Genomic DNA, 25,696 nt, shown 5'->3' with positions numbered 1-25,696 from the left:
TTCAAACCCTATACACAAGATAAAACATCCGGTAAACTCCAATCCCTGTTTGTCAAGTAGCTTAGCATCTTTCTGTGCTCAAATGACTCATGTCTATGTTCAAAATACTAACACACTTGTGATAAAAATTTACAAACATCAACACTAGGATTCTGTTATTTCTCTCTTTGGTTCTATATAACTTAACCATTATTAGTAAGAGGATATCACCTAGTGTACTATGGAAATTAGATTTGCAAATTGAAGAATGATTCCTAGCATCATTCTCATTAAAAAAATCAAATCTAAATTATGACATCAGTTTGCAGATTGACTTAATAGTGAATTGCCAAATTCCATTTACTCAGAAACAGGTAATTTAGATTAAATCTAGTTTAATTTAATTTAAACAGTGATGTGTAAGTGTTGATGAGCAGCATTATTGCAGGAGAATACAAAGTACTTAAGTTCAATGCACTCTTTCTGTTTTTAAGGTATTAGCATTGCAGTTATAGTAGTAATTTTTTTCTCTTTTTATTGTCAAGATTCAATTTCATGGCATTACAAGTCATAAACAATAAGGGTTACAAAATAAAATCTCCCCCAAGAAGCTGATGCAAATCAACTGAACAGCATGATTCCTAACATTACCAAAGAAAAAATTTTCCTGTTTAATTACTACATCATTGGTATATTTATCACATAACACTGCTAGGCATGTTACAGTCACAATTAGGAGTTTTAAAGATGTCTGAATGCTAGTGCTTGGCAATCTAAAACATAAAATACTCTATTGAAGACAATAAAGAAAATTGTTTAAAAATTAGAATGATTTGCTTTAAATGGAAATGGCTTTCTTAAATATATAAATTGATCAAATAATATGTTAAATGGCAGAGATTCCCCCTACAATGGCCACATTACAGTCTGATTAATGTGTACAAGTGGCTACCTACTTAAAAATGTCTTACTCTGGTAGACACATTACGTATCTGGCAAAACAAAACAATCATCGTGATTTCCAAAATTCTATCAGTAAGAATATTATTTATGATACAATTAGACTTAAACCTTTACAATCCATATAACTCAGTAACAAGACAAAAAAAATGGTATAGCACAAAAAAATAACCTTAGTAAAGATATTTATTTCTCAAACATGTTCATGAATATTAAAAAAATCATGGAGCCAGTGGATTTTGGTGGAAATAATACTTTTACAATGAGAAGCCATAATTTACCTTTTAACAAATATTATATTATTTACCCATATGTAGTCTTTACAAGAATTGTAGGTCATATAATTCATATTAAAAGGTTCTATTGAATAATAAATGAATAAAAAATTTTAAATTTAATGGGATTATTGAGTAAAGGGACAAGCCATAGGCAAAAACAAAAACATATTTGATATACAGCTTATAATAAAATATACATTATTATCAAAGGAAACTAGATATTTCAATTAAAATATAATACAAAAACTAATATTATTTCAGTCAAGATTTTATAAAAACATCCAGTTTAAAAAACTTTCCATTTAATTTTACTTTTACCTCAGGTCTAAACAGATGATAGACAGATATGTACAGATTTATAATGTATTTTATATGATATATATAATATCTCACATTCACTAATTTATGTATATTCATAAAAGTTCACTAGTTAACAAAAAACTTTAAAAGAGTTTGTATTTACCTACTCAAATTGCATTTAAATCTGTATTTCATCAGCTCTGACTTTTCCAGAAAATCTTCTGCCTATCTAAAATATACAAGTGACAGTAACCTTAAAGCGTCTAGTGAGAAACTTTTCATTAATCTAAAAAATACCAATTACCAGAAGCATTCTAATAATTAAGTGGTATAAACATTTTCTCATCTGTTTAAAATATAAAATCTTACAGTGTGATTAAAATGATAGAATCATGAAACACTATAGCTAGAAAGCCACTTATATTTTCCCTACAATATTTATGACTGTAATAAACCTCTACTTAATTTTGTTAAGTGGAGTGCTCACTATAAAGGCTGGAAGACCATTCTTTTGGACAATTCTATTCATCAGAAATTTTGTTTTAACTTGCACTATCTTTCTCTATCCTGGAGAAGGAAATGGCCACCAACTCCGGTATCCTCACGTGGACAATCCCACGGACAGGGGAGCCTGGCAGGCTACAGTCCATGGGGTCGCAAAGAGTCAGACACGACTTAGCAATTACACACCACAGATCTCTCTCTATAATATCAACTGACTGATTTTAATTCACCTGTTTAGTGTTCCAGGTGTATGTGTGCTTAGTCATTCAGTCGTGTCTGACTCTTTGCGACCCCCTAGACTGTAATCTGCCAGGGTCCTCTGTCCATGGGATTTTTTAGGCAAGAATACTTGAGTGGGTTGCCATTTCTTACTCCAGGGGATCTTCCTGACCCAAGGATCCAAGCTGCATCTCTTGAGTGTCCTGCATTGGCAAGCAGATTCTTTACCACTGCACCAACTGGGAAGCCCACACACATACATATGTATTTCTCTATAATATCTATCAACTGATTTTAATTCCACTCTCTAATGTTCTACAGAAATAATTAAGTCCACATAGAAGTTTCAAATTATTAAACCCTTATTCATATAATTCCCACATACAGTTTACTTCTGTATGTATCCCAGTTTGTCAATGATCCTGTTAATAGGCAGCAACTGTTACTGGATATCCTCTTCAGTTCAACTCAGTTCAGTCGGTCAGTCGTCTCTGACTCTTTGTGACCCCATGGACAGCAGCACTCCAGGCTTCCCTGTCCATCACCAACTCACAGAGCTTACTCAAACTCAGGTCCATCGAGTTGGTGGCCATCCAACCATCTCAAGCCTTGTCGTCCTCTTCTCTTCATGTCTTCCATCTTTCCCAGCATCAGGGTCTTTTCAAATGAGTCAGTTTTTTGCATCAGGTAGCCAAAGTATTGCAGTTTCAGCTTCAGCATCAGTCCTTCCAATGAATATTCAGGACTGATTTAACTTAGGATTGACTGATTTGACCTCCTTACAGTCCAAGGGACTCTCAAGAGTCTTCTCCAACACCATCTTTCAAAAGCATCAATTCTTCAGCATTCAGCTTTCTCACATCCATACTTGACTACTGGAAAAACCATAGCTTTGACTAGATGGACCTTTGTTGGCAAAGTAATGTCTCTGCTTTTTAATATGCTGTCTAGGTTGGTCATAGCTTTTCTTCCAAGGAGCAAGCATCTTTTAATTTCATGGCTGCAGTCACCATCTGCAGTGATTTTTAAACCCAAAAACATAAAATCTCTCACCATTTCCCCATCTATTTGCCATGAAGTGATGGGACCAGATGCCATGATCTTAGTTTTCTGAATATTGAGTTTTAAGCCAACTTTTTCATTTTCTTCTTTCACTTTCATCAAGAGGTTCTTTAGTTCTTCCTAGCTTTCTGCCATAAGAGTGGTGTCAAAAAAAAAAAAAAAGAGTGGTGTCATGTGCATATCTGAGGTTATTGATACTTCTCCCAGCAATGTTGATTCCAGCATGTGCTTCTTCCAGCCCAACGTTTCTCATGACATACTCTGCGTATAAGTTAAATAAGCAAGGTGACAATATACAGCCTTGACATACTCCTTTCCTGATTTGGAACCAGTCTGTTGTTCCATGTCCAGTTCTAACTGTTGCTTCCTGACCTGCATACAGATTTCTAAGGAAGCAGGTCAGTTGGTCTGGTATTCCCATCTCTTGCAGAATTTTCCAGTTTATGGTGATCCACACAGTCAAAGGCTTTGGTATAGTCAATAAAGCAGAAGTAGATGTTTTTCTGGAATTCTCTTGCTTTTTCAATGATCCAACGTATGTTGGCAATTTGATCTCTGGTTTCTCTGCATTTTCTAAATCCAGCTTGAACATCTGGATGTTTACAGTTCACATACTGTCGAAGCCTGGCTTGGAGAATTTTGAGCATTCCTTTGCTAGTATGTGAGATGAGTGCAATTGTGTGGTAGTTTGAACATTCTTTGGCATTGCCTTTCTTTAGGGTTGGAAATAAAACTTACCTTTTCCAGTCCTGTGGCCTGGATATCCTTTATATATTTATAATACAAAGGAATAAAGTTGGATTTTTTTTTGAGAAAAGAGTACAGACAATATATTTGGACATGTTAGTCTGAAATGGCTTTTATACATCAAGTGGACATATCAAGAAGGTAGCTGGATATACAAGTCTAGTGTTGATAAAATAAGACTGGGTTGAGGTATCAGTTCATTTCAGTCTCTCAGTCATGTCCCACTCTTTGCAACCCATGGCCTGCAGCACACCAGGCTTCAGGGTTGAGTAATAAATTTCTAAATAACAAATTAATGTGCCCTGGAGATTTTCAACATCCCTTCTACCACTTATAGTTATTAGGTCTGACACAGACTGGGGTCTACCACACCTTCCCATATGCAGTACTTTTCAGAGCAGTCAACTTCCCTAGGCCCCCAAATTTCAGATTATCCCCATAAGCATATTAAAACTTAAGGGAAAATATGAACACTTTGTAAAAGGAGAATCAGGAAACATTTAAAAAAATAAAATAAGTGAAAAAAAGCAGAATGGATATATGAAAACAATAAAATATTATGCTAGAAGAATAGATTGAGAAGCAAGAAGAAGGAGAGGAAAAAGGAAAATTTGAAATAAAAGCTAAATGGTTTGGAAGATAGAAACACAAATGTGATAGGACAAATAACGAGAACCTGAAAATAGGAAAGAATAATGAACTTAAAGAAGTATTTGAAGATAAGGTAGATATAATTCCTTGAATTAAAAAAACAAGATGATAAAAATCCTTCACCTGTACACATTAGAGTAAAATTAAATAAAATCAAGTATAAAGCAAAATTCTTAAGAGAAAATATGAAGTTTTAGAGAGAGTATATCACATAAATAACAAGAATTAGAACGATGTGGCATTAATTTTTATAATTTAAATCTAAGTTGATATTTTATCAATAAAAGATATATCTAGTTTATAAACCAGCTGAGCATTACTTTACAAAATCTGAAGGTCATTTTAGTTTCACATGACAACTTTTAGTGACAATCAAGAATTTTGCATTTAAATAATATTAATTACAGCTAACACTGATTAAGTCCTAACTAGAGATTTTGACATGTATTTTTTTTTAACCCGCAAAACTACCCTAAAACACAGTGGTAGACAAAATTCTAATATGGCCTCCAAGATTCCAGTCCTTGGTGTACACACCCTATATATCCTTTCTCATGAATGTATGAAAATGATAGTAGCCACACCATTAATCAGGTTACATTTTATGGCAAAGGTGATGGAACAGTCACTCTCATGATTGTTACATTACATCAGACTCCACTTTAATAGACTAAAGAGAAAGATTTTAAAGAAAAGAGATTATTCAGCTGATACTGAAGAGGCACCACCCATGATTCTTAGAGGGTCAGAAGGCAGGGAATGGCAGTCAGCTTCTAGGGGTTGAGAACATACAATGACTGAAAGCAGCAAAAAAGTGGGACCTCAGTCCTACAACTCCAAGCAATCGAATTCTGGCAAAACATTTGGGCACACATAAGAGCCTGATAGACACCGTGACTGCAGCCTGGGGAAACATGGAGCAGAGGAACGAGCCTGGCCCGCTAACACTGATGTTCTACATGGGTGTCGTTTCCAGCTGATAAACTTGTGGGTAAATGCTATTTAGCCAGAAAGCTAATAAAGGCAGAGCCTATTAACATTTCCAGTTTTGAAAATGAAGAAACTGAAGTAATGACACTTAAAAAAGACTCCTTCCCAATCATTCAGCTCAAAAATGGAAAATATAAAGCTGTAGTCTGATTTAGGATCTGTGTTCTCAGTACCTACTCTTTAGTGCCATGAAGAAAGTAAGCAGCTGTCACCTGGAGAGGTAGATAAAAATATTCACAGAAGACTGGCAGTGATTAAAAATATATATATATATAATTTACTTTGCACCAGGTTAATTAACTGTGTATTTTAAAAATACAGGAAGTCTCCCTTCTCACTTCAATAACAACTGTATGATTTCCTCAGTGAAATCTGTAATATTTTCCTAGTATAGGCAAATATCAATTTCAGAAAGATACTTTTATTCCCTAGATAATTATATATTTTGGACAAGGTCACCTATGATAGTATATATTTGCTGATTTCTGGTCACTAGAAAAAACCTCCTGCCCCAACAAGGATTTTTTTATTCAAACATTTGTTTTCTTATTGAGGTAGTGCATGCTAGTCTCATATATTCCAGTATGGAAGCTAAAAAAGCTCGTTTTGGGAGATATTTCTTCTTCCACCCTCCAGTACAACAATGGAATAGACAGGTGACCTAAATTTGCCAGGCTCATTCACCTATGATTCTCAGATCTTGACTGAGTAATATGGAAGAATTGAAAAATCCATGAGATTTCACTCACTACAGTAGCCATGATTAGGCAAGAATGTAAAGCACTTTACAGAACTGAAAACTTCTGGGACTAAGAGCTTTCTGTCTACTGTAAACTGGATTACTTATGCCCTGCTTCACACTGAAAGTAGCATGTTATACTAATAATATATTTTCCATCTGCTTGTTATCAGAGACAGTTCCTACTCCTTACAAAAATTTTTATCTAATAAAACTGCTATACAATTTCATTTTTGGAGAAAAAAAAAAAGGTTTGGTTTTGTTTTATAAGAACCACATGTGCTCACTTCATTCCCAGCTTTTTAAGGAATCGCCATGCTATTCTCCATGGTGGTAGTATCAGTTTGCATTCCCACCAACAGTGTAAGAGGATTCCATCTTCTCCAAACCCTCTCTATGTAGACTTGCTGTGATTTCTCCCTCGGGAGAAATAGATTACTCATCTCTTAATTTAAAAACCATTCATTGAATTACTTCACCTAAGCAATGAGGACAGTTTCTATTGTAACAGAGTTCTGATGCTAATGGGGATAAATAAGTGAAACAATAATTACAACAAAATGTGATATGCTAAAGAATCTGCCAGTTTAAGAGAAGAGTCGTGTATAAGAGTCGTTATATTTGCACTGGGACAAAGGCTAAGCAATAGTTAGCAAGTTAAGACAAGAAAAGTCATCAACAGAAACAAACAAACAAAAAAAGAGAGTAGACAGATGTTAGGGGAACTGCAGGTTAATTTGGTACGGCAAGAATTAGAGATAATAAAATAAAAGAGATGTTACAAAAATAAATGGGTCAATACAGCAGGAATATTAGCCAAAGTAAATATCTGTAGAAAAGAGTGCAATTGCAAAGAATAAAATCGGAGAGTATTGAAACAAGGAACTGAAAAAATCACCAAATATAGTTGGCAATTCCAGAAACATTCTCAATAATTGACAGAAAAGGGTGAAAGAAAATAAGGGTACAGAATACTGAACAATACTATCCACCAAATACTCAACTAACATTTAAAGAATAACAAAAAATTGCAAAATGCACTTGTTTCTCTAAATAGATATGGATTTTCAGCAAAAGCAACCATATTCTGGGTAAAAGGTAAACAAGCAAAACTCCAAGCCAATAAATATAAAATATTAAAATCATACATAGTTCCCCACCTCATACATAGGTCCCAAATTTGGACTGGTAGTCAGCAAGCGCCTAGCCTCACTAGGAATTGAAAATTCGGAAGTTAGATGGAGCTCTAGCTACAAGAGCATCTCTGAGGTTAAAGGATTACTCAGATTGGAACTACAATGAATTTTGTTTTCTTCCTTTGGTAACGCTGGCTCTTAGTGGACCAGAGGAGACTCTTATTCTGGTGTGGTGATGCTTGGAAGAAACATCTCAGTTTCATGTTCCTATCGGTCTTATTGTGGTCAGGAATATACTCAGGGTCCTGCACAGGCACTCAGGTGAGGAATGCTTCCCCCAGCGGTTTAGCCTGGGAGGCATTCCGGAAGGTTACTCTGATTGCACCCCAGGTGGCATCAGAGGCAAGCAAGGTTTTAATGGTGAGGAGCTGGACGCCATTCAGGGATGCCATCAGGTCTACCTCTGGTGCATCTCCACCCCATCTCGGTGGAAGAAAAGGGAGGGACGAGTAGGTCGCCTGCGTCGGTAAGCGACAGACTAAGTCCAACCAGGGAAGGAAAGCTTTGGTGTAAAGTCTGTCTACACCCCCATCTAGAGCAGGGAGGGACGCCTCCGGTAGAAAAATGGCGCTGGTTGCTTTTTTTCTCTCTTACAGATGGGAGCTAACAATTCCAGCCTCACTCCTTTGAACTGTATCCTGAAAAACTGGGATAGATTTGATCCCCAGGGACACACCTGATCTTCCTATGTGATACTGCATGGCCGCAGTACCCACTGGAGGATGGCGAACGGTGGCCAGTTGGAGGGTCCTGTCCTCCTACTTTGCTAGATGAGATGGAGGACAGGAGACAAAGAGATAAAGAAAAGCAGGTTTCTCCAATCTATCCCTGGGATCATATGCGCAGAGCAGCCAGAGAGACTGAGGAACAGCCCCACAAGCTGTTGCCTCTTCATGAAGCACCCACCGGGAGAAATAATCAGTCTATCAGAGTTAATAAGCCTTTTTCTTATCGAGAAATGCAAAGAATCAAGGAGGATCTGGGAGACTACTTAGAGGACCCAGGGAAATATATTAGAGCTTTTAAAGGTATTACTCTGCTTTATGACCTTACTTGGAAGGATGTGATGTATATCTTGGGACAAACGCTGACTCCCGACTCAAAAAGTAGAGTTTTGGGAAAAGTGGTTGCTTCTGGACGTGAATGGTTTGGTAATGAATCAGTAGCGAAGAGGGAAGACGAGATAACCGCCCTCCCCACTGGGAATCAGGTGGTCCCAATTACTGAACCAGACTGGGACTACAACACAGCTAAAGGAAGATGGGATCAGAGTCATTTTGTCAGATGTATTCTTGAAGGACTCAGGCAGGCACAGGACTCAGGCAGGCACTTGCTAAGCCTTTAAACTATGGGAAATTAGCAAACATAGAACAGGAGGAGAAGGAAGCTCCTGGTAAATTCCTAGATAGACTGAGAGAAGCCCTTCTCAGATTCACTGAGATTGATCCCGAAAGTGAAGAGGGAAAAGTGATCTTAAAGGACAGATTCCTCACTCAGTAGGCTCCAGATATCTGCTGTAAGCTACTGAAACAGGCATATGGACCAAACCAGTCTCTAGATAATCTGTTACAACTGGCTCAGACAGTCTATTAAGGTAGGGAATATGAGAAAAAGAAAGAAAGGCAGAAAAAGACAAAGGAACAGGCGGAAGCCCTCGCAATGGCTATGAAAACCTTCTTAAACAGCCTGAGAAAAATGCCCAGAGGGACCCAGGTGAAAAGGGATGGGCTTGCTATTACTGTGGAAAGGAGGGGCATCTCCAGTGGGATTGCCCTCAGGCATCTAAGCCGCCCCCAGCTCCAAGTCCGGTCTGGAAAGGACCACACTGGAGGAGAGACTGCCCCCAGAGGCGTAGGTTTCAGGGGTCAGACTCTTAAGACAATCAGGACTGAAGGTGCCCAGGGGTCCCCACACAAGCTCCCATCCTATTACACCCAAGAAACCCCGGGTATTAATAACCGTGGGGGTTATTACCAATCCATCAATTTCCTTTTAGATACTGGGGCAACTTACTCCACGCTGAAGCCCTTGGCCCACTTTTTTCCCGATCCGGAGACGAGCCAAAAGGTATTACTTCAGTGTTTCTGTAAGTTGTGACTGCGATTTGGTGCTATTTTCACACAAGTTTCTCATTGTGCCAGTCTCCCTCACCCCTTTTGGGGAGGGATATACTTAGCAAGGTCCATGCCTCTGTTTTCATGAATATGGAGCTTTCCCTTTTTTTCCCTTTAATTGAACAAAATGTAAATCCTAGAGTATGGGCTGATGGAAAATCCATTGGGCAAGCACAAAATGCTATTCCTGTAGTTGTCAAGCTCAAAGACCCGCACTTATTTCCACATAAGAAGCAGTATCCACTGAAACCTGAGGTTAAGGAAGGGTTAAAACCCATCATCAAGAATTTAAAGGAGCATAGATGATTAATTCCTTGTAACAGTCCCTGCAACACTCCTATTTTGGGTATAAAGAAATCAAACGGTAAATGGAGACTAGTTCAAATTTACAAATAATAAATGAGTCTGTATTTCCTTTACATCCGTGCTGCCTAATCCTTACAGTTTATTGTCTGAAATTCCTGAAAGAGCCAAATATTTCTCAGAAATTGACTTGAAAGATGCCTTCTATTCAGTGCCTTTGGCGGAGGAAAGTCAATTTCTATTTGCCTTAGAAGACCCTCCACAGCCAGCTTCTCAGTTAACCTGGACAGTTTTGCCCCAGGGATTTCGTGACAGTCCTCACTTTGTCATTTAGACAAAGTTTGTCACGGGATCTACAAAACTTTAATAGCTCCGAATTAGTGGTGTTACAATATGTAGATGATATTTTGCTCTGTGCTGAGACAGAGGAAGCTTGTTCACGAGCCTCAGAAGATTTCTTAAACTTTCTGGCAGGCTACGGTTACAGGGCATCAAGAGAAAAGGCTCAGCTTTGTCAACAATCTGTTAGACATCTGGGCCTAATCATATCAGAAGGGACTAGGGTCATAGGCCCTATACTAAATCATCCCCTACCTATGACTTTAAGACAATTGAGAGGATTTTTGGGAATCACAGGCTACTGTCCAATTTGGATTCCGGGTTATGGGGAACTTGCCCGACCTTTATATAAACTTATAGCTGAAACTCAGCAGGCCTGAACAGACAAGCCGGTTTGGTCTCCAGATACTCAGAAGGCTTTTAAGTTTCTTCAGACTGCCCTCCTGCAAGCTCCCGCTCTGAGCTTGCCCACAGGGTCAGAATTTAATTTGTTTGTCACTGAAAGAAAAGGTATGGCCTTGGGAGTTTTGACACAACCCTGAGGGCCTCACCAGCAACCTATTGCTTATCTAAGCAGAGAATTAGATGTAATTTCACGTGGGTGGCCCCACTGCCGAAGAGTAATTGGGGCAGCGGCTTTATTAGCACCTGATCACGATTGTTCCCAACTCCTAACTTTAAACTATGCAGCCCGGGAAGATCTAATGGCTACCGCATTAGACAATCCTGACATGGAAATATTTACTTCTGCTGACTCCAGAAACCCTGAGTCTGCCATTAGAGCCTCAAGACAATGCCTTCCTGTCCTGGGCTCACTCCTACTCTGCATTCCACAATCAGTCTAACTGCTGGGCCTGTGGAGTGCTCCCCTAGCCATCAGTGAAAGGCTTCCCGTGGTGAACATCTCCACTTCAAGGAAAAGACTTTCTCCACGTCTGCAAATACCTTCAACAACAATTGCATGTGATGCTTCTTCTTAAACTGATGACATCTAACAACCTTAAGATGGACTGATGTAACTATGGACATAATGTGACTTTTCATTTTGATTTTAACTTGGTTTAATGACTATTTTGCCTAACGTCTATCACTGTATAATGGGGTTTTCTAACCGTCTGAAAACTTTTAACTTACAAATGGTTGTCCAAGCTCCTACGAGTGCCACAGCCTCCTCCAACTATTACTTGGGGCCCTTGGATCAGAGACCCTCAATATGAGGGTTAGGAGAATATGTTGCCTCAACAAATTAGAGACCACACCCCTAAACAGCAGGAAGTAGTTATGGAATGAAAATGACACCCCTTTCCCTTGGCAACATAATTCTCCTAAAAGAAAAGGGGGGGAATGAGAGAGTCATTTCCTAGGAAGGTTGATAAGAAGTCTAGGGGTCCCCAAGGAGAGAGGGTTCTGGAATTCTCAAGGAGGAAGAAAGGACAAACTTTTTTTTTCCTCTACATTCCTTAGGATTATATAACAATAATGTATCCTGCCTGAGGACAGTCTCTGGATTAAACCTTCTGGCTAATCCTGTTACCTTAAAATGTAAATTATGGGAGTAGGTCTGGTGAGGTCTTTACAACCTCCAGATATTCTTTGGATTCATTAGAGAGTATAACTCCATTGCTAACACTAGCAAGGGGGTACTCTTTCTGCCTCCTTCTGATGTCTATGTCAGAAGCTTTCTCTATCTCCTTTATACTTTAATAAAACTTTATTACACACACACACACAAAGAATAAAAAAAAATTGCAAAATGCACTTGTTTCTCTAAATAGATATGGATTTTCAGCAAAAGCAACCATATTCTGGGCAAAAGGTAAACAAGCAAAACTCAAAGCCAATAAATATAAAATATTAAAATCATACATAGTTTTCTCTGGCCACAGAGAAAATTAAATTAGGAAATAATAAGAGGAACACACCTGGAAAAAACAGAAGTATTTGAGAATTAAGACAACTTTAAATGACTCAGGAGTCAAAGAGTATATCATAAGGGAAATTAAGAAATATTTGGGGGTGAATGAAAATGAAGATAAAACTTTTCAAAATTTGTGGAATGTGCCTAAAGCAATGCATTGAGATTAATTTATAGCATCAGAGGCATATAAAAGAAGAAAATTCAAAAATCAGTGATCTAAACTCTAACCTTAAGAAGCTAAAAAAAAGTGAATTAAACTAAATTATTTAAAATAAACGATTTCATTTTCAACTGTTATATAAGCAGGCATAATTGTTGTACTACTTTTTGTTGTAAGATATCAACCTACTATAGACAAGTAAAATAAATACCATTTATCTTAAATGGTATGAGAAATTGTAGAAGAATTTAAATAGGTGAGATATATGATAAGAAGATTAAAAACACTCTTACATACCAATGATGATGGTGGTGCTGAGGAGGGAGAAAATGATGACCACCTATCTACTGCTTACTGCAATTATTTACTATAGTACAGGTAGGGTTCTATTTTACAAAATTATGTCATTTAATTATCATGATAACCTTATGATGTAGGCACTACTGTCTTTATTGTATAGATGAGGTAACTGAAGTTGAGGCAAAGGAATAACTTAACTGAGATCACAAATGGGGGATGGACAGATTTAACAGAAATCAGAGAAAAAAGTAGTTCAGAATGAAAAAAAAGAAATCAGTGAGAAACGCCACAGAGACCTGAATAGCATAAGGACTAAGCAGGATCCACTGGCATGGTAACTAGGACATTATTACTGACAAACTGACTGGTATGGCTTAAAGCTGTTTGCTACATACTAGCTGTCTGATTTTCAAAATACATGACATAATACACATAAATCGTAGCAGCTTATCATTACAGCGATCGAGAAAGGTGACAATTTTCTGGAATTTTAGAATTGATTTCTAATCGCACTTATAGTCTGTTTTCTGCTCTTTTTAACTATAAATATGTATATCTAAAGGAATTTGTGCTCCAGTAAGTGGCAAAGATGTCATCAATTTCTGCTTAAAATTATCCTTTAAAAGAGAATATTAAAAATAATACTACAATATTCCAATCCAAACAACCACTTTAAAATTTTCTCATCAGTTCATAAAGAATCCTCCTGCCAATGCAGGAGACGCGGGTTCAACTCCTGAGTCGGGAAGATCCCCTGGAAGAGGAAATGGCGACCCGCTCCAGTATTCTTTTTTTTTTTTTTTTTAATGGATTCATCTGTTTAATACAGGGATATGACATTTGTCAGTACTAGGCACCATAAAATGTAAACACAATCACTGTCATAAACCTGGATACACCTTCAAGGACTGAGTGGCTTGTTTAGTTACCCTGTTTGCATCTAGCGTGGAGGAAGGTCTCTTGCTAGCACTATGTATACATAGGAAAAGATCCCAATTCCAAGGAAGGCAGGTAAAATCTGACTTCTTCAAACACGTATTCAACTAAGTTGTGTCGTAACATCCAGGTTTATCTTCCTTTCACTAACCACGTTCCCTGTTAAGCACATCATAACAACAGCACAGTGAGGTGAATGTGACATAAAAGAGTCTGGGTACACTAGAAAACAGTGCTCGGAGATACATGGACATTCTATTTATATGATTAAACATTTGATCATACAGTACCTTCCTACAGGATTACTGGCTAATCTGGGGGTGGGGCTCATACTGTTAGAGGTATTACTAACATGATAACTACTTCCCTTACATGCAAACATGAGAGCTATAATTTCATCGAGAGGGAAACTGATTATGCACGTTGACTGAGCAGCTTCCCAGAGACTGTGTCTGCGAAATCCTGGGAACTGTGAGCAAAGCTGCCCTCGACAGGGACGGTTTCTCAACCTGCTTTTCACCACAGCACATTCAGTCAGCACAGACCAACACGGTCAATCAGATCTTCATATGAACCAAGGGGGGAAAAGAAAAAACAGGTATGTACATGAACGGACAGGGGAGGCAGGTGCGTCTGAGCGGGAAGGCTGGTGGGGGCTCACTTCCACAGCTGCGTGCTGAGCGTCTGCCCTGATGAGCTCCCGGACCACCCCGCGGCCCCCGCCGAAGTGCTGGGCGGTGGCCCGAAGCCCGCTGCCGACGCCACGCCACCCAGGCTCAGGCCAGCCATCTGCTGGTTCACCTGCGGGAGGTTCCATGGGCTCTGCAGAGCTGGCTGCAGGCCAAATTTCCCCTGGGCTGCGCCCATGTGCGGGACCATCCCTGGGGGCCCGACCACGCCCTGCGCGAGCGGCATCACAGCAGTCTGCGCGCTGCCCATGAATCCGTTGGGCACCGGCACGCCCACCATCATGCCCGCGCTCGGCCCCAGCACCGCTCCAGTGTTCTTGCCTGAAAAATTCCATGGACAGAGGAGCCTGGCCAGCTACAATCCATGCGGTCGCAAAGAGTGAAACATGACATAGAGACTAAACAACAACAATTAAGTACTACTTCACTGGACTGTTAAATAGCAATCTGTTTTCATTAATTTCATACATTCTGAAGCTACATTTTAGGCACATACAGATTCAGGATTGTGCCATCTTTCCAGTGGGTCTGTTACCTCTTCATCTTGGTGAAACATACCCTAGCAATGAATCTTTGCTTTAAAGTGTACTTTGTATGATTCAGTTTTCTTTTAGTCTACCATAATTTTGGTATAATTTTACTTCCAATCATTTTGAATCATTATATCTAAAGTGTGTCTCCTTTAAAAATCGTCAGTATTTTTTCAACCCTGTATGACACATTTAGGCTTCTACCTGGTGTATTTAGTCTACTGACGTTTAATATAGTTACTGATATAGCTAGGCTTGTATTTATCATTTTACTATTTAATTTTTATTTGGACCCTTTGTTATGTACCTTTTTTCTCTTTTCACACATTCCTGTGAGCTCATAAAACATTTCTATTCATCAACTCTTCTCAATCAACTTGTCATTTCATTCTTTCCTTTATTCTTCTTTAGATTTACCCTAGAAGTCATAACAATAAGAGGCTTAAGATTTGTTACATTTGCTATGTCATTGATATGCTGACACCTTAGACTACTTTAGGGTTATTTACTCCCTCACTCTTCACATTACTTTCACCATCTATTTGTTTTTCTACACATATTTTAAACTCCATGAGCTATTTTTTAATCCAATTTTCATTTAAGTTTACCTTTTCTGTTACTTTTCTTTGCTCTCAGGTTTCATTGCTTATACCTGAGATCGCTTTAACTCCTGCTTTATGTTCTCCCTGTTGTATTTCTTTTGACTCCAAACTAATATCAGTAAAATCCTTCAGATTTTGTTGGAAAATGTACCTCTTTGACCAGACCAATCATCCTATGTCAACACTTTTCTATCCTACAAGCTGTTTTTCGGTAACAAAAAAAAAAAAAAGTTATTTGCTCTTCAATGAAAATTCTTTAGTTAAACTTTGAAAATCTATCTTTCTTGCCTAGAATTCCTTGCCATGCATCAGGTCCTGAATTCCTATTTTTCCTTAAGTATTTTGCTTCAATATAACTCTCTTCAAGAAGATTTCCTGCTTCAAAACCACCTCTGTAACAATAACAAAGGTAGGATATACAATTTAGACACCTCAACTCACAAATAACATTCACACTGATGTTAACCAAAGTGGATAGCTCAGAAAATATTTCATAACATAAACAAAACTAAAATAATGTCCCTGAAACTTCATATCAATATAGGAGAAAGTCTTTCCCCGTTTCTGTCTGAGATAGCTAAATCAGAATTCTATAAATCCAACTAGAATAGAATTCAGTCTATATACTTTGTAAAATAGAACCTAGAGACTGAAAGGGAATAAACCAATTCAATAATTAGTTATATAACATGGTATAAAGAATGTCAAGGGAAGCATCTTTAATTTAAGATGGTCATAGAAGGAGACACTGAGTTCTTGAGTTTCCCAAAGACAACTCCATTGGATGCCTTGCTTTTTAAGTCTATAACATCTTGTGTTACTTCAAAGCTAATTTAAAGTTGAATTTCTTTACCTATAACTGAGACAATGATGATTAAGATTTTTCAAGCTACTTGACAGTGGAGAATACTTTCAGTACTATTTCATTCCCTAGCAAAATATCCTGTTTGTGACTGAAACTTAAGAAACATTTGCTGGATAGTATAGCCAAAAACTTATATAAGTGTACAATCTGCCATTACCATAGGAAGCACTACTTTTTATTAGCCTTTGACTGATTAAATACAGAAGATACTGAAGAAATAACAATCATTATCAATTCTCTTTATTTTCTTAATTTTTCAGAAATATACGAAATTCTATCATCACGCTACTAAGATTCTTCTCATTAATAGCAAAATTAGATCCAAATTGGATCAAACCAGATGAAGTACTTTTCTACTTTCTTACATATCAATTAAAATGTCTCCTTATTCATGTAATACTTTTAAAATTGTGATCTGTTAAATCTGTTTAAATACACATAGAAACATTATAACTGAAAGTACTCAAAAGAACTGTGATATAAAAAAGAACACGTCCCAATTTATTTTGTAAGGCCAGTAGTACCATCCTACAAAGTTAGTAAGACTGCATGAATAGAAACCCACAGACTGATTTGCCCCAAAAACATAGGCATAAAAATTTGTAAAATTTCAATAAGTTGAATCCAGCAATATATTAAAGTTGTAATACAAAATGACTAAGTGGAGTTTACCCTTCATTACCAAGACTGGCTGGTCATTCAAAAATAAATCAATGTACTCAATTCTATTAGCAAACAGATCTCAATTAAAATAATTTTACTATTTTACACTTAAAAACAGAAAGCTTATTATAGTTGTATAAACAAACACACATACTCGTAAGCCTTAATAGTAACATAACATATTCCACAGGATTGATATAATGATTTTACTCAAAGAGCAGGAATTAGGATGTACCTATCTTGACCATCATAGTTATTTTCAACATTTTATTACTTTGGGAAAGTGGGATATTTTAATTTCATTATAGAAATTCTAGATTGGCTTCTAGAACACACTACTAGTATGATCTCAAAGGAAAATCCAATTTCAAAAGTTAATATCTAATCATTAAATATTCATGAACATTCTAAAGTGTGTAATTTGCTTAAAAATAAAATATAATTAGATAGCCATGAAATAAAGGGCAGGAAACAATCAGAAATATAGCAATTCTTTCAATTTTAATTACTATTTAATAAGCTCATGGATGAGACTTTTGTCACCTTCAGTCATAATCTGAATAAAACAAATGAAATCTGATTAATATTTCTATATAAATCATAAAAAATAAAAAGATGCCTCTAGCATCCTAAAGGTCAAAATTCTAAAAACCTATAAGAAAACACTTCTGACATATTTTTACTATATTAACATCTAATTCAATCACAATAAAGAAGTAAATTTATCAAATTAATTATCATTACTACTTACTGAGTAGTAATTTATACTAATATTTCTTGAACAAGTAAGTAATTTCCTTAATTTAGACATGAAATCAACCTTACAAATCAAAATTTTTCAAGCAAATATACAATTTTTAAAAGTCACTGTCTTCCCACAAATCACACATAAACTGATAAAGCATGCAAAATTTTCTAGTCACAAATCAAAAATGGTCATTTATTAATAAAAAAGAATAAATTATCGGTAATTTTTTTAAAGATCACAAAACATAACGGCTCAACATAGGGTTTGGCACACATGAGCTATTTAATAAACTAATGTGAACTCAATCTAATCAAATAATCATAAAAGAATGAATAAATAAACCTAAACATTTTAACACATAGATATTTCCTTCATAAAAGAATAAGTTAAGAATACACACCTGGACTATTTTAAGATAGTAAGAATATCCTAAATGTCCCTAGCAATAAATCAGAAGCCTTTAGCAGTCTATCACTAAACACAATAGAAATAAAATATACAACATATACAGAGCATACAAAGAAATCAGTAGTGAGAAGTAGTGAGCCTTAAAGAATTAACTGTAAGGTACTGCTAGTTCTAAATTTTTCACGATGATTTGAATTATGTTCAATTATATAATAAAGATTGCTAAAAAAAGTCAATGATTTCAAAAGGAATTGTAAGAAAATAATATCTATTTAACCCTCAAAGAATGAAATCAGTCGGAAATATAAATGTCATAGTTATTTCAAGTTCTGATACATTTTTTAATAATATAATCACACTGAAAAATTAGTACATACTTATTAGTACATATTCAGTATTATTTGTTCAAACATTTTTTACGAAGACATTAATCATCACAGGCACCCACTGTATCCTTTCTATGAAGGATCAATACATGCGTCACATTGTGCAAAATATAGAAACCTTTATCACCTCTTTGAACAAAAACAGCATTCTTTTTCATATGAAAATATTCAGTGGTCATTAAATACTATTAACACTTACCTGTATTTTAATAGGCCATGAAAAGTTGCTGACGTATACATAGAATGTAATGTTTGGATTGCTTCTAAAGTTAAATTTTTCGTAGGAAAAACTATCTCTGTATTCTTTTATATTAGTCTTGGAAACTATAGGAGTCTCCTCTCCAGATATTGTTCCAGCTAAAATGTAAATAATAACAAATTTAAATAATTCATATTAAGGAAGCATATCTTTATTAAAGTAACATTTACATATATATGATATTTACTTAATTTTTCTAACTGTACTTATAAGGACATAACTATGCAAATAAACTCATGTTTATAATGTAGAATGACAAGGAAGAAATAAGATTTGTCATAAATATAATGGAAACAGATTTAGTATAAAAACTATTTTTTAAAATAATACCAATTATTTTAAGTGCTACATACTAGGCACTGACTTAGAGACTTTATATCCTATTCTAATAAAAACTTTATCCCATAGGTATTCCATCTCTGTTTTTCAAATTGGAAGCTGAGCCTCAGAAAGATTAAGACATTTGCCTCAAGTTTATAGCTACTGAACAGTAAAGTCCTCTTTGGAACTCAAGTAATACATAGCTTCAGGAACTGATGTTTTGCTACTTATTTCTCCACAGAGCCTTTCAAAACAAAATATTTCTCAATCCAATTAAAAAACAGAAAAGAAATCAATTTTTTTTTGTTTACCACGTATTGAACCATCACTATTTTGAGTAAAGTGGGAGGAAGATATAATTTAAAACATGAGCTAAAAATTCAATTAGTTAAACACATATTGGTTACTCAATAAATATTTAGTGAAATAAACCAAATGGAAGAAAGCCCTTTGCCTTAAAGATAAGAACAGTTAGGATACTGAGCAACTGAATTATTTTCTAACCGATCATCTGTTCCAAAATTACCATGAATGCTTTTTTAAAATGCAGGTTTCCTGGTGACATCTTCCAAACTAATAAATCAAAATATTGAAGATTTGGTTTTGAGAATCTGAAAATTACAAGTAATCTCTTGCATATTGAAGGCACTGTTCTAAAGTGATTACTGAGGTTTTATATATTTTTGTTGCCAAATTTTAAAACTCTTGTAGGGTCAATTTGTTATGCAGAATTTCACATTAACAGTACAAGTTATCATGAACTCGTAGTTAATGAAACTTACAATGTCAAGATTTCAGTATATGTTTACACTATTGTAACAAAATATGTACATATGTATCTAAAGTTTTTAATTCTTATATATGTAAAATAAAAACTGGAATTGCAAAGACCCCTTCTCATCTGAATTATGTTTCTATAATTCTATTCATACTTATTAAAATAGCACATGATTTAATTTTAAGAAATCAAATATGGATTTCTAAGGATTCCTATATTTTCTTTAAAAGTTTCCAGTACTTTTATGCAACAGTATATCCTTTCTTTAAAACAGCAAGCATACTTTTTCATAATCCAACATACAGATTTGTACTTTTTGTATTTCTTAAAAGTGAGCAATTTCAATTTATAAACCTTATTATGGAAGAGATACTAAGTGTAGGGTTTTTTAACCCTCTCTCAGAACCAAATCCAACAATGATAGGGGGTACAAATCCAAGCTTAAAGGTAATAGGTAAGTTGGTAATTTACCAGCATACACAGAAATAATTTGTTGTTGTTTTTTTTAATTTGTTGTTTTATATCAATATTAAAGTTATTAAATTTATAGCTTCAATGATGAGTCAAATAATTGAAATCTCAGTCTCTTTAGTCATTAACAAAGTAATCTGTCTTAATTAAAATCACAGGAATTCATAACACTGCCATATGAAAAAATAAGTAGTGTAAAATATCTGTTATCTAATATTAACTGAATTAGGGAGAAAGTTAACAGAATAATGACACTTTATTAATAATGCTACTTAATATTTTTACCTAAAACAGCACAAATATTCTGGCATAGAATATTTTTATTTCAATTATTTAAATTAACAGTAGAAAGGTCTTATCAGAAACCTTACACATAAGAACAGAAGTAAAAGACACATGACCACAAAGTTCTCTTACCTGTTGAACCAACCGACCATGTAATGTTGAGATTAAAGTTGTTTGATGCATTAATTGAAATATCCAAATTTTTGTTTGACTACCAAGAAAGAAAATATGAAGATTAAAAAACCAGAATAATACTAGATGTTATCTTTAATGTTTCAATTATGCCAATGCTGTTTCTCTAACTGTGAACATTAAGTCATTAGTTAAGTGAGAAACTGTAGACACCAATTACACGTTTTTAATGAAAAAAAAAAAGCTAATAAATTCAAAGGTATATTTAAAGTTCCCATTTATCTTTCCTACTATAACTTGGTCTTCTACATGTAGCCAGAGGCTGCTATAATTCAATACTTGTATTTTGATTTTCTTGGCTTACCTGTAGTTAATATTTAAATGATATGGGTTTGGTTAGTCCAAAGTTATTTCACAGCAATGGATGATTGTTTTGTTGAAAGATTTCTTGTTAGCTGCATATGGTATTAGTATATACACATTTTTCGGTTAAAAAATTACTTGAAACGTAAAACTTAGAGGTAAAAGTTATAAACCTACTTGGGGAAAAAGAAGGATCAAGTCATATAAACATGTGTAGAGAGGAACACTGAAGAATTTGATATTGATCAACCTGCATCTTTTCATTAATTTAATTGCACAGAGGCAAATGCCCAAGAGATTTCTTTAAATGTTATTTGCTATTATCCTACTCCAAGAGATGAGGAACAAAAATTACGTATGATTATAACTATCAACACTTGCAGAAAGGCATAGAAAGATAGTCATACTGAATAGCTTTAGCTGCAGATATTGAGTGTGCTTTGCTGTGTTTTAAATATACAAAGACTCTTAGAAAAAGCTGTGTTGCTAAGTAATACCTGGCTACTAAAATAATTAAAATTAATTCCTTGATATTACAACTTTTTCTAAATAAGACAGAATAAGAAAGCCAATAGAAAACGTATTGCCAATTTTCTGAGTGGCTCTTAGAGAAAGTAAGTCTATAAGCAATTAAGTTTCCCATCTGATAGAAATAGTGTTAGGAAGAAACGGACAGAAGAACATGGTTCTTCCCTGCTATGGGAGAAAAAAGAAGCAGAATGATAAAAGGCAAAGGCTGCTGGGTGATGTGTGACAGTCATTTCATGTAAATGATACACTAAGACCCAACTATTTAACTTCAAATAAAAACTACTCTAAATGATTGCCATAGAGACGGGGACAGATGGGCCTCTATTAAGAACTACTAACAATGCTCCATAATCATTGAAAGATACTCTTTTCAAAGTTTCCAGGAAGCAAATATAAACTCAACAAGAATGGTCATCTTGAAAGAGTATACAAAATAAAATGTGTGGTAGTAAAGCTGAACAATTTTGCCACATAGATTTTTCAGGGTAGTGCTCATTACTACTAAAGAGATAACATAGGAGAATTTGAAGTGATCAAAGAAAAACAAGGCTTGGAGTTTAAAAATATACAGTATTTCAGAAGGGCACTATATTATCCACCAGAGTCATATTTGTTACTGGCCACAAATGTAAGAAGGAAGTTAACTTACTGAGTTCTATTGGTAAGCTATTAAAATATTCTCTCATATGTACCACAAAACTTTCAACCTTCTTAAGACCCTTCCACTTTTTAAAGATACGAAAACAGATGACGCTGATTCAAAAATAATGCCAATATTAATGACTCAAGTAATAAATGCAAAAAGCTTTTGTCAGCATGCAAACAGTCTGTCCAACAGACTGCATTACTCAGGTGTGGTAGTAACATCTATTTCATCATACTATAATGCTGCATTAAGGAGAACACAGATGTGAAAAGAAGAAATTTCTCTGGTAACAAATACTGATTTACTCCATCAATAATGAACTAACCAGACCCGAAAACCAATCACTGCTTCATATTAATTAAATCATGTTCATGAGGCAATGAAGTGAATCTGCAGAGTATTCATTGTTGAATCGGATGATCTTGGGTTCAAATCTTAGACCTTTAATGTACATGTGTATTGATTTAGAGAGAGCTACCCTTATACTTTCTGAAAATCAGCTTTCTTATCTCTAAAATGGGCTTCTCTGGTAGCTCAGCGGTAAAGAATCTGACTGCCAATGCAGGGGATGGAGGTTCGATCCCTGGGTCGAGAAGATCCCCTGGAGAAGAAAATGGCAATCCCCTTCAGTATTCCTGCCTGGGAAATCCCATAAACAGAGGAGTCTGGCAGGCCCCAGTGCATGGGGTCACAAAAATATTGGACACAACTTGGCAACTAAACAACAACAATCTCTAAAATGGGCATATCATGACTTCCCTAAAGACATTTTTGGGAAAATTGAACAAGATAATTTCTCAAAAAACTTTCATGGTTTCAGGCCATCATGCTGATAATGGTCGTGTTGTTGATATTATTAGGTCTGGGGACACAGGATTTCTTCTTTTCCTTCTCCTTTTTCATCTTCCCTTTTACTAAAGGACTCAGAAAGAAGGCATGACTGTTGACCTCTGAGAAAGGTTGACTTTCTTTATTATTAATGCAATAGTTAAAAAAAAAAAAGAGTTGTTTTCTATGAAAACAAAACATGGTAGAAACAGTGCACCCCTAAGAAAGCTTAAATCATTATTTTTATCATGACGTTGCATTTTAATAATTGTGTGTGCCTTATTTTGCATCAGGGAAATTTGAGAATAACTGCTATTACTACTAAAAAAGGTCATACACAATTTCCAACTGATACAGAAAACTATAAAACTTTCCTTGAAATTTTACTTCATCCTCTCAAGTTCAGGCATTAATGAAATATATGGCACTATAACTAAAGTCTTATAAAATATATTTAAGGTCAAGGAAAATATGCTGGACTCCAAGAAGTAATACTGTGACTACCACAGTAACTGACAAAATTAGTCATTTAGAACATTATTGTTAGACATGGTTAAGTTCAGCAAGATCATATTATACAAGAAACTACTCCAGAAATTGTTAACATAAAAGCACTGGTTGAGATGATGTATAGTAGGTTAGAATTAAATTTGTTTTCAAAATGTAATAAATGCATAAAAATGAAAGTACTTCTTCTTTGTAGAAGAGGCCCAGACTAACAATACATGTTAATTTCAGAAATTGTTGTAAGTTGCATTTTTCTTTAATTATAAATTGTATGTATAGATATATATGTAGTTATGAATTACTTATAATGATGTTACAAGCATTCTTAGTGGTACTAAGATATGATAGTTTAGTGTCCATCAGTTTCCCAAAACATGTGTCTGGGCTCTTGGTTTCAACTGAACAAAACAGCAAAAATTAAAACTGAAAGCTGTGATAATGTAAGAACTTAAGGATTTCTGGGAATTGAAAGAGGAGAGGATAGTCAAGAGAGAAACAAACTAGAATTATGGCTAATCTGAGCTTATTTGTATGACACCATGGATAATATTGGAGAGAAGTACTGTTCACACCTACATTGTGAGCCAGACATCCCACTTATATTAAATTTCTTATGTCCTCAATGAACTCCACAAGTTTGGAATTACTATTTATGAATAAAATTCTGATTCATGTGACAACATGGATGAACATTCGAAACACTGAAACATTAAGCTAAGTGAAATAAATCAGAAATAGATGTAAAAATGTTACATGATTACACACATGAGGTACCTGGAATACAGAGACAGAAAGTAGAATAAAGGCTTCCCAATGATGGAAGTAGAGGAGGAATAGAGAGTTATTGCTTAATAGAAACAGAGATCCTACTTGGACTGATGAAACATCTTGATAATGGACTGTGGTGATGGTTGTATAGCATTGTAAATTTACTTAAATGCCATGAAACCATACACTTAAAAATGGTTAATATATAAATATTACTTCATGTATGCTTTACTACAACATTGTAAACAGTGTTTACAATGCATTTATTAAAACACTCTTATACTAAAACTGTAGTTTCTGACATATTATTAATGTCTTCATAAAAATACACACCATCAGTGAAGAGAGCATTATCATGTAAAGAAAATATCTTCTAAAATCTTTATTTAAAAATCAAAACTTTCTACAAAGTTTTTTTTTAATAATAAAATATTTTGTTTTTAAAAATACATAGTGTGAAAAAATAACTATAAAATGCAACTTGATGTTATACTGGACTGTGTTGCCATTTCCTTCTCCAGGAAAAGTCAAAACATTAAATATAATCCCCAAAATGTAGGCATTCCTTAAAACCTAAGGACTAAGGAGTAACATAAAATGAACTTCTCTATTTTGGGGAAAGAGAGATCTAATTTACTGAAAAATGAAAATTTAAGAAATTACACTATTAGCTGGCAAGTTCAGTAAAACAATTTAGAGGAAAGAAGTTTGCAAATGTCAGAATACATTTTGAGGTTTTCACCTATTTGAAAAACTATTAAAAAAACATGACATGGGCTTAATAAGCTGAATTAATGTATAGTTAGAATGAAGCACTACAGAAAGAGGGACATCAGCAAAACAGTGTAATAGGAAGTCCTAGCCCTTATCCCTGACAAAAACACCAATTTAACAATGATCTATGGACCAAATTACTGCTTTGAGCAGACCAAAATCCAGTTAAGAAGTTGCAGTACAAAAATTAAATGCAAAACTGAGACTAGCTACAATATAATGCATAAAAAGAACAATTTCACTCTACCAAGGTCAGCAGCTCACCCAAGACAGCACAGCTCAATATCAGAAAGACCAACGTGGCCAATGACTGCTTCCTTAAGGGAAAGAAAGTATAACATGCATCCAATGTACTTGATCTTTATTTAATGTTACTGCCCAAATGACCTGTTCCTGTCTTGACTAGACAGAAAGCACTAAAAAATCAAGCATAGTGTGGACATCTGA

The 25,696-nt window shown here is 35.2% G+C and overlaps 1 protein-coding gene across 1 annotated transcript in view; it reads right to left on the bottom strand.

The window, feature by feature from the left end:
- ATRNL1 (attractin like 1) overlaps window positions 1–25,696 on the bottom strand; it is a 766,939-nt gene that overhangs the window by 467,047 nt on the left and 274,196 nt on the right. The window contains exons 23-24 of the mRNA XM_061162736.1: window positions 20,833–20,911; window positions 18,786–18,943 (exon numbers count right to left, since the gene is read on the bottom strand). Coding sequence (XP_061018719.1) covers window positions 18,786–18,943; window positions 20,833–20,911 — 237 coding nt within the window. The remainder of the gene's footprint in view (window positions 1–18,785; window positions 18,944–20,832; window positions 20,912–25,696) is intronic.

This window comes from Dama dama, chromosome 15, assembly GCF_033118175.1.
Source record: "Dama dama isolate Ldn47 chromosome 15, ASM3311817v1, whole genome shotgun sequence".
Classification (NCBI taxonomy): Eukaryota; Metazoa; Chordata; class Mammalia; order Artiodactyla; family Cervidae; genus Dama; species Dama dama.
This window is presented reverse-complemented; position numbering and strand designations above follow the sequence as displayed.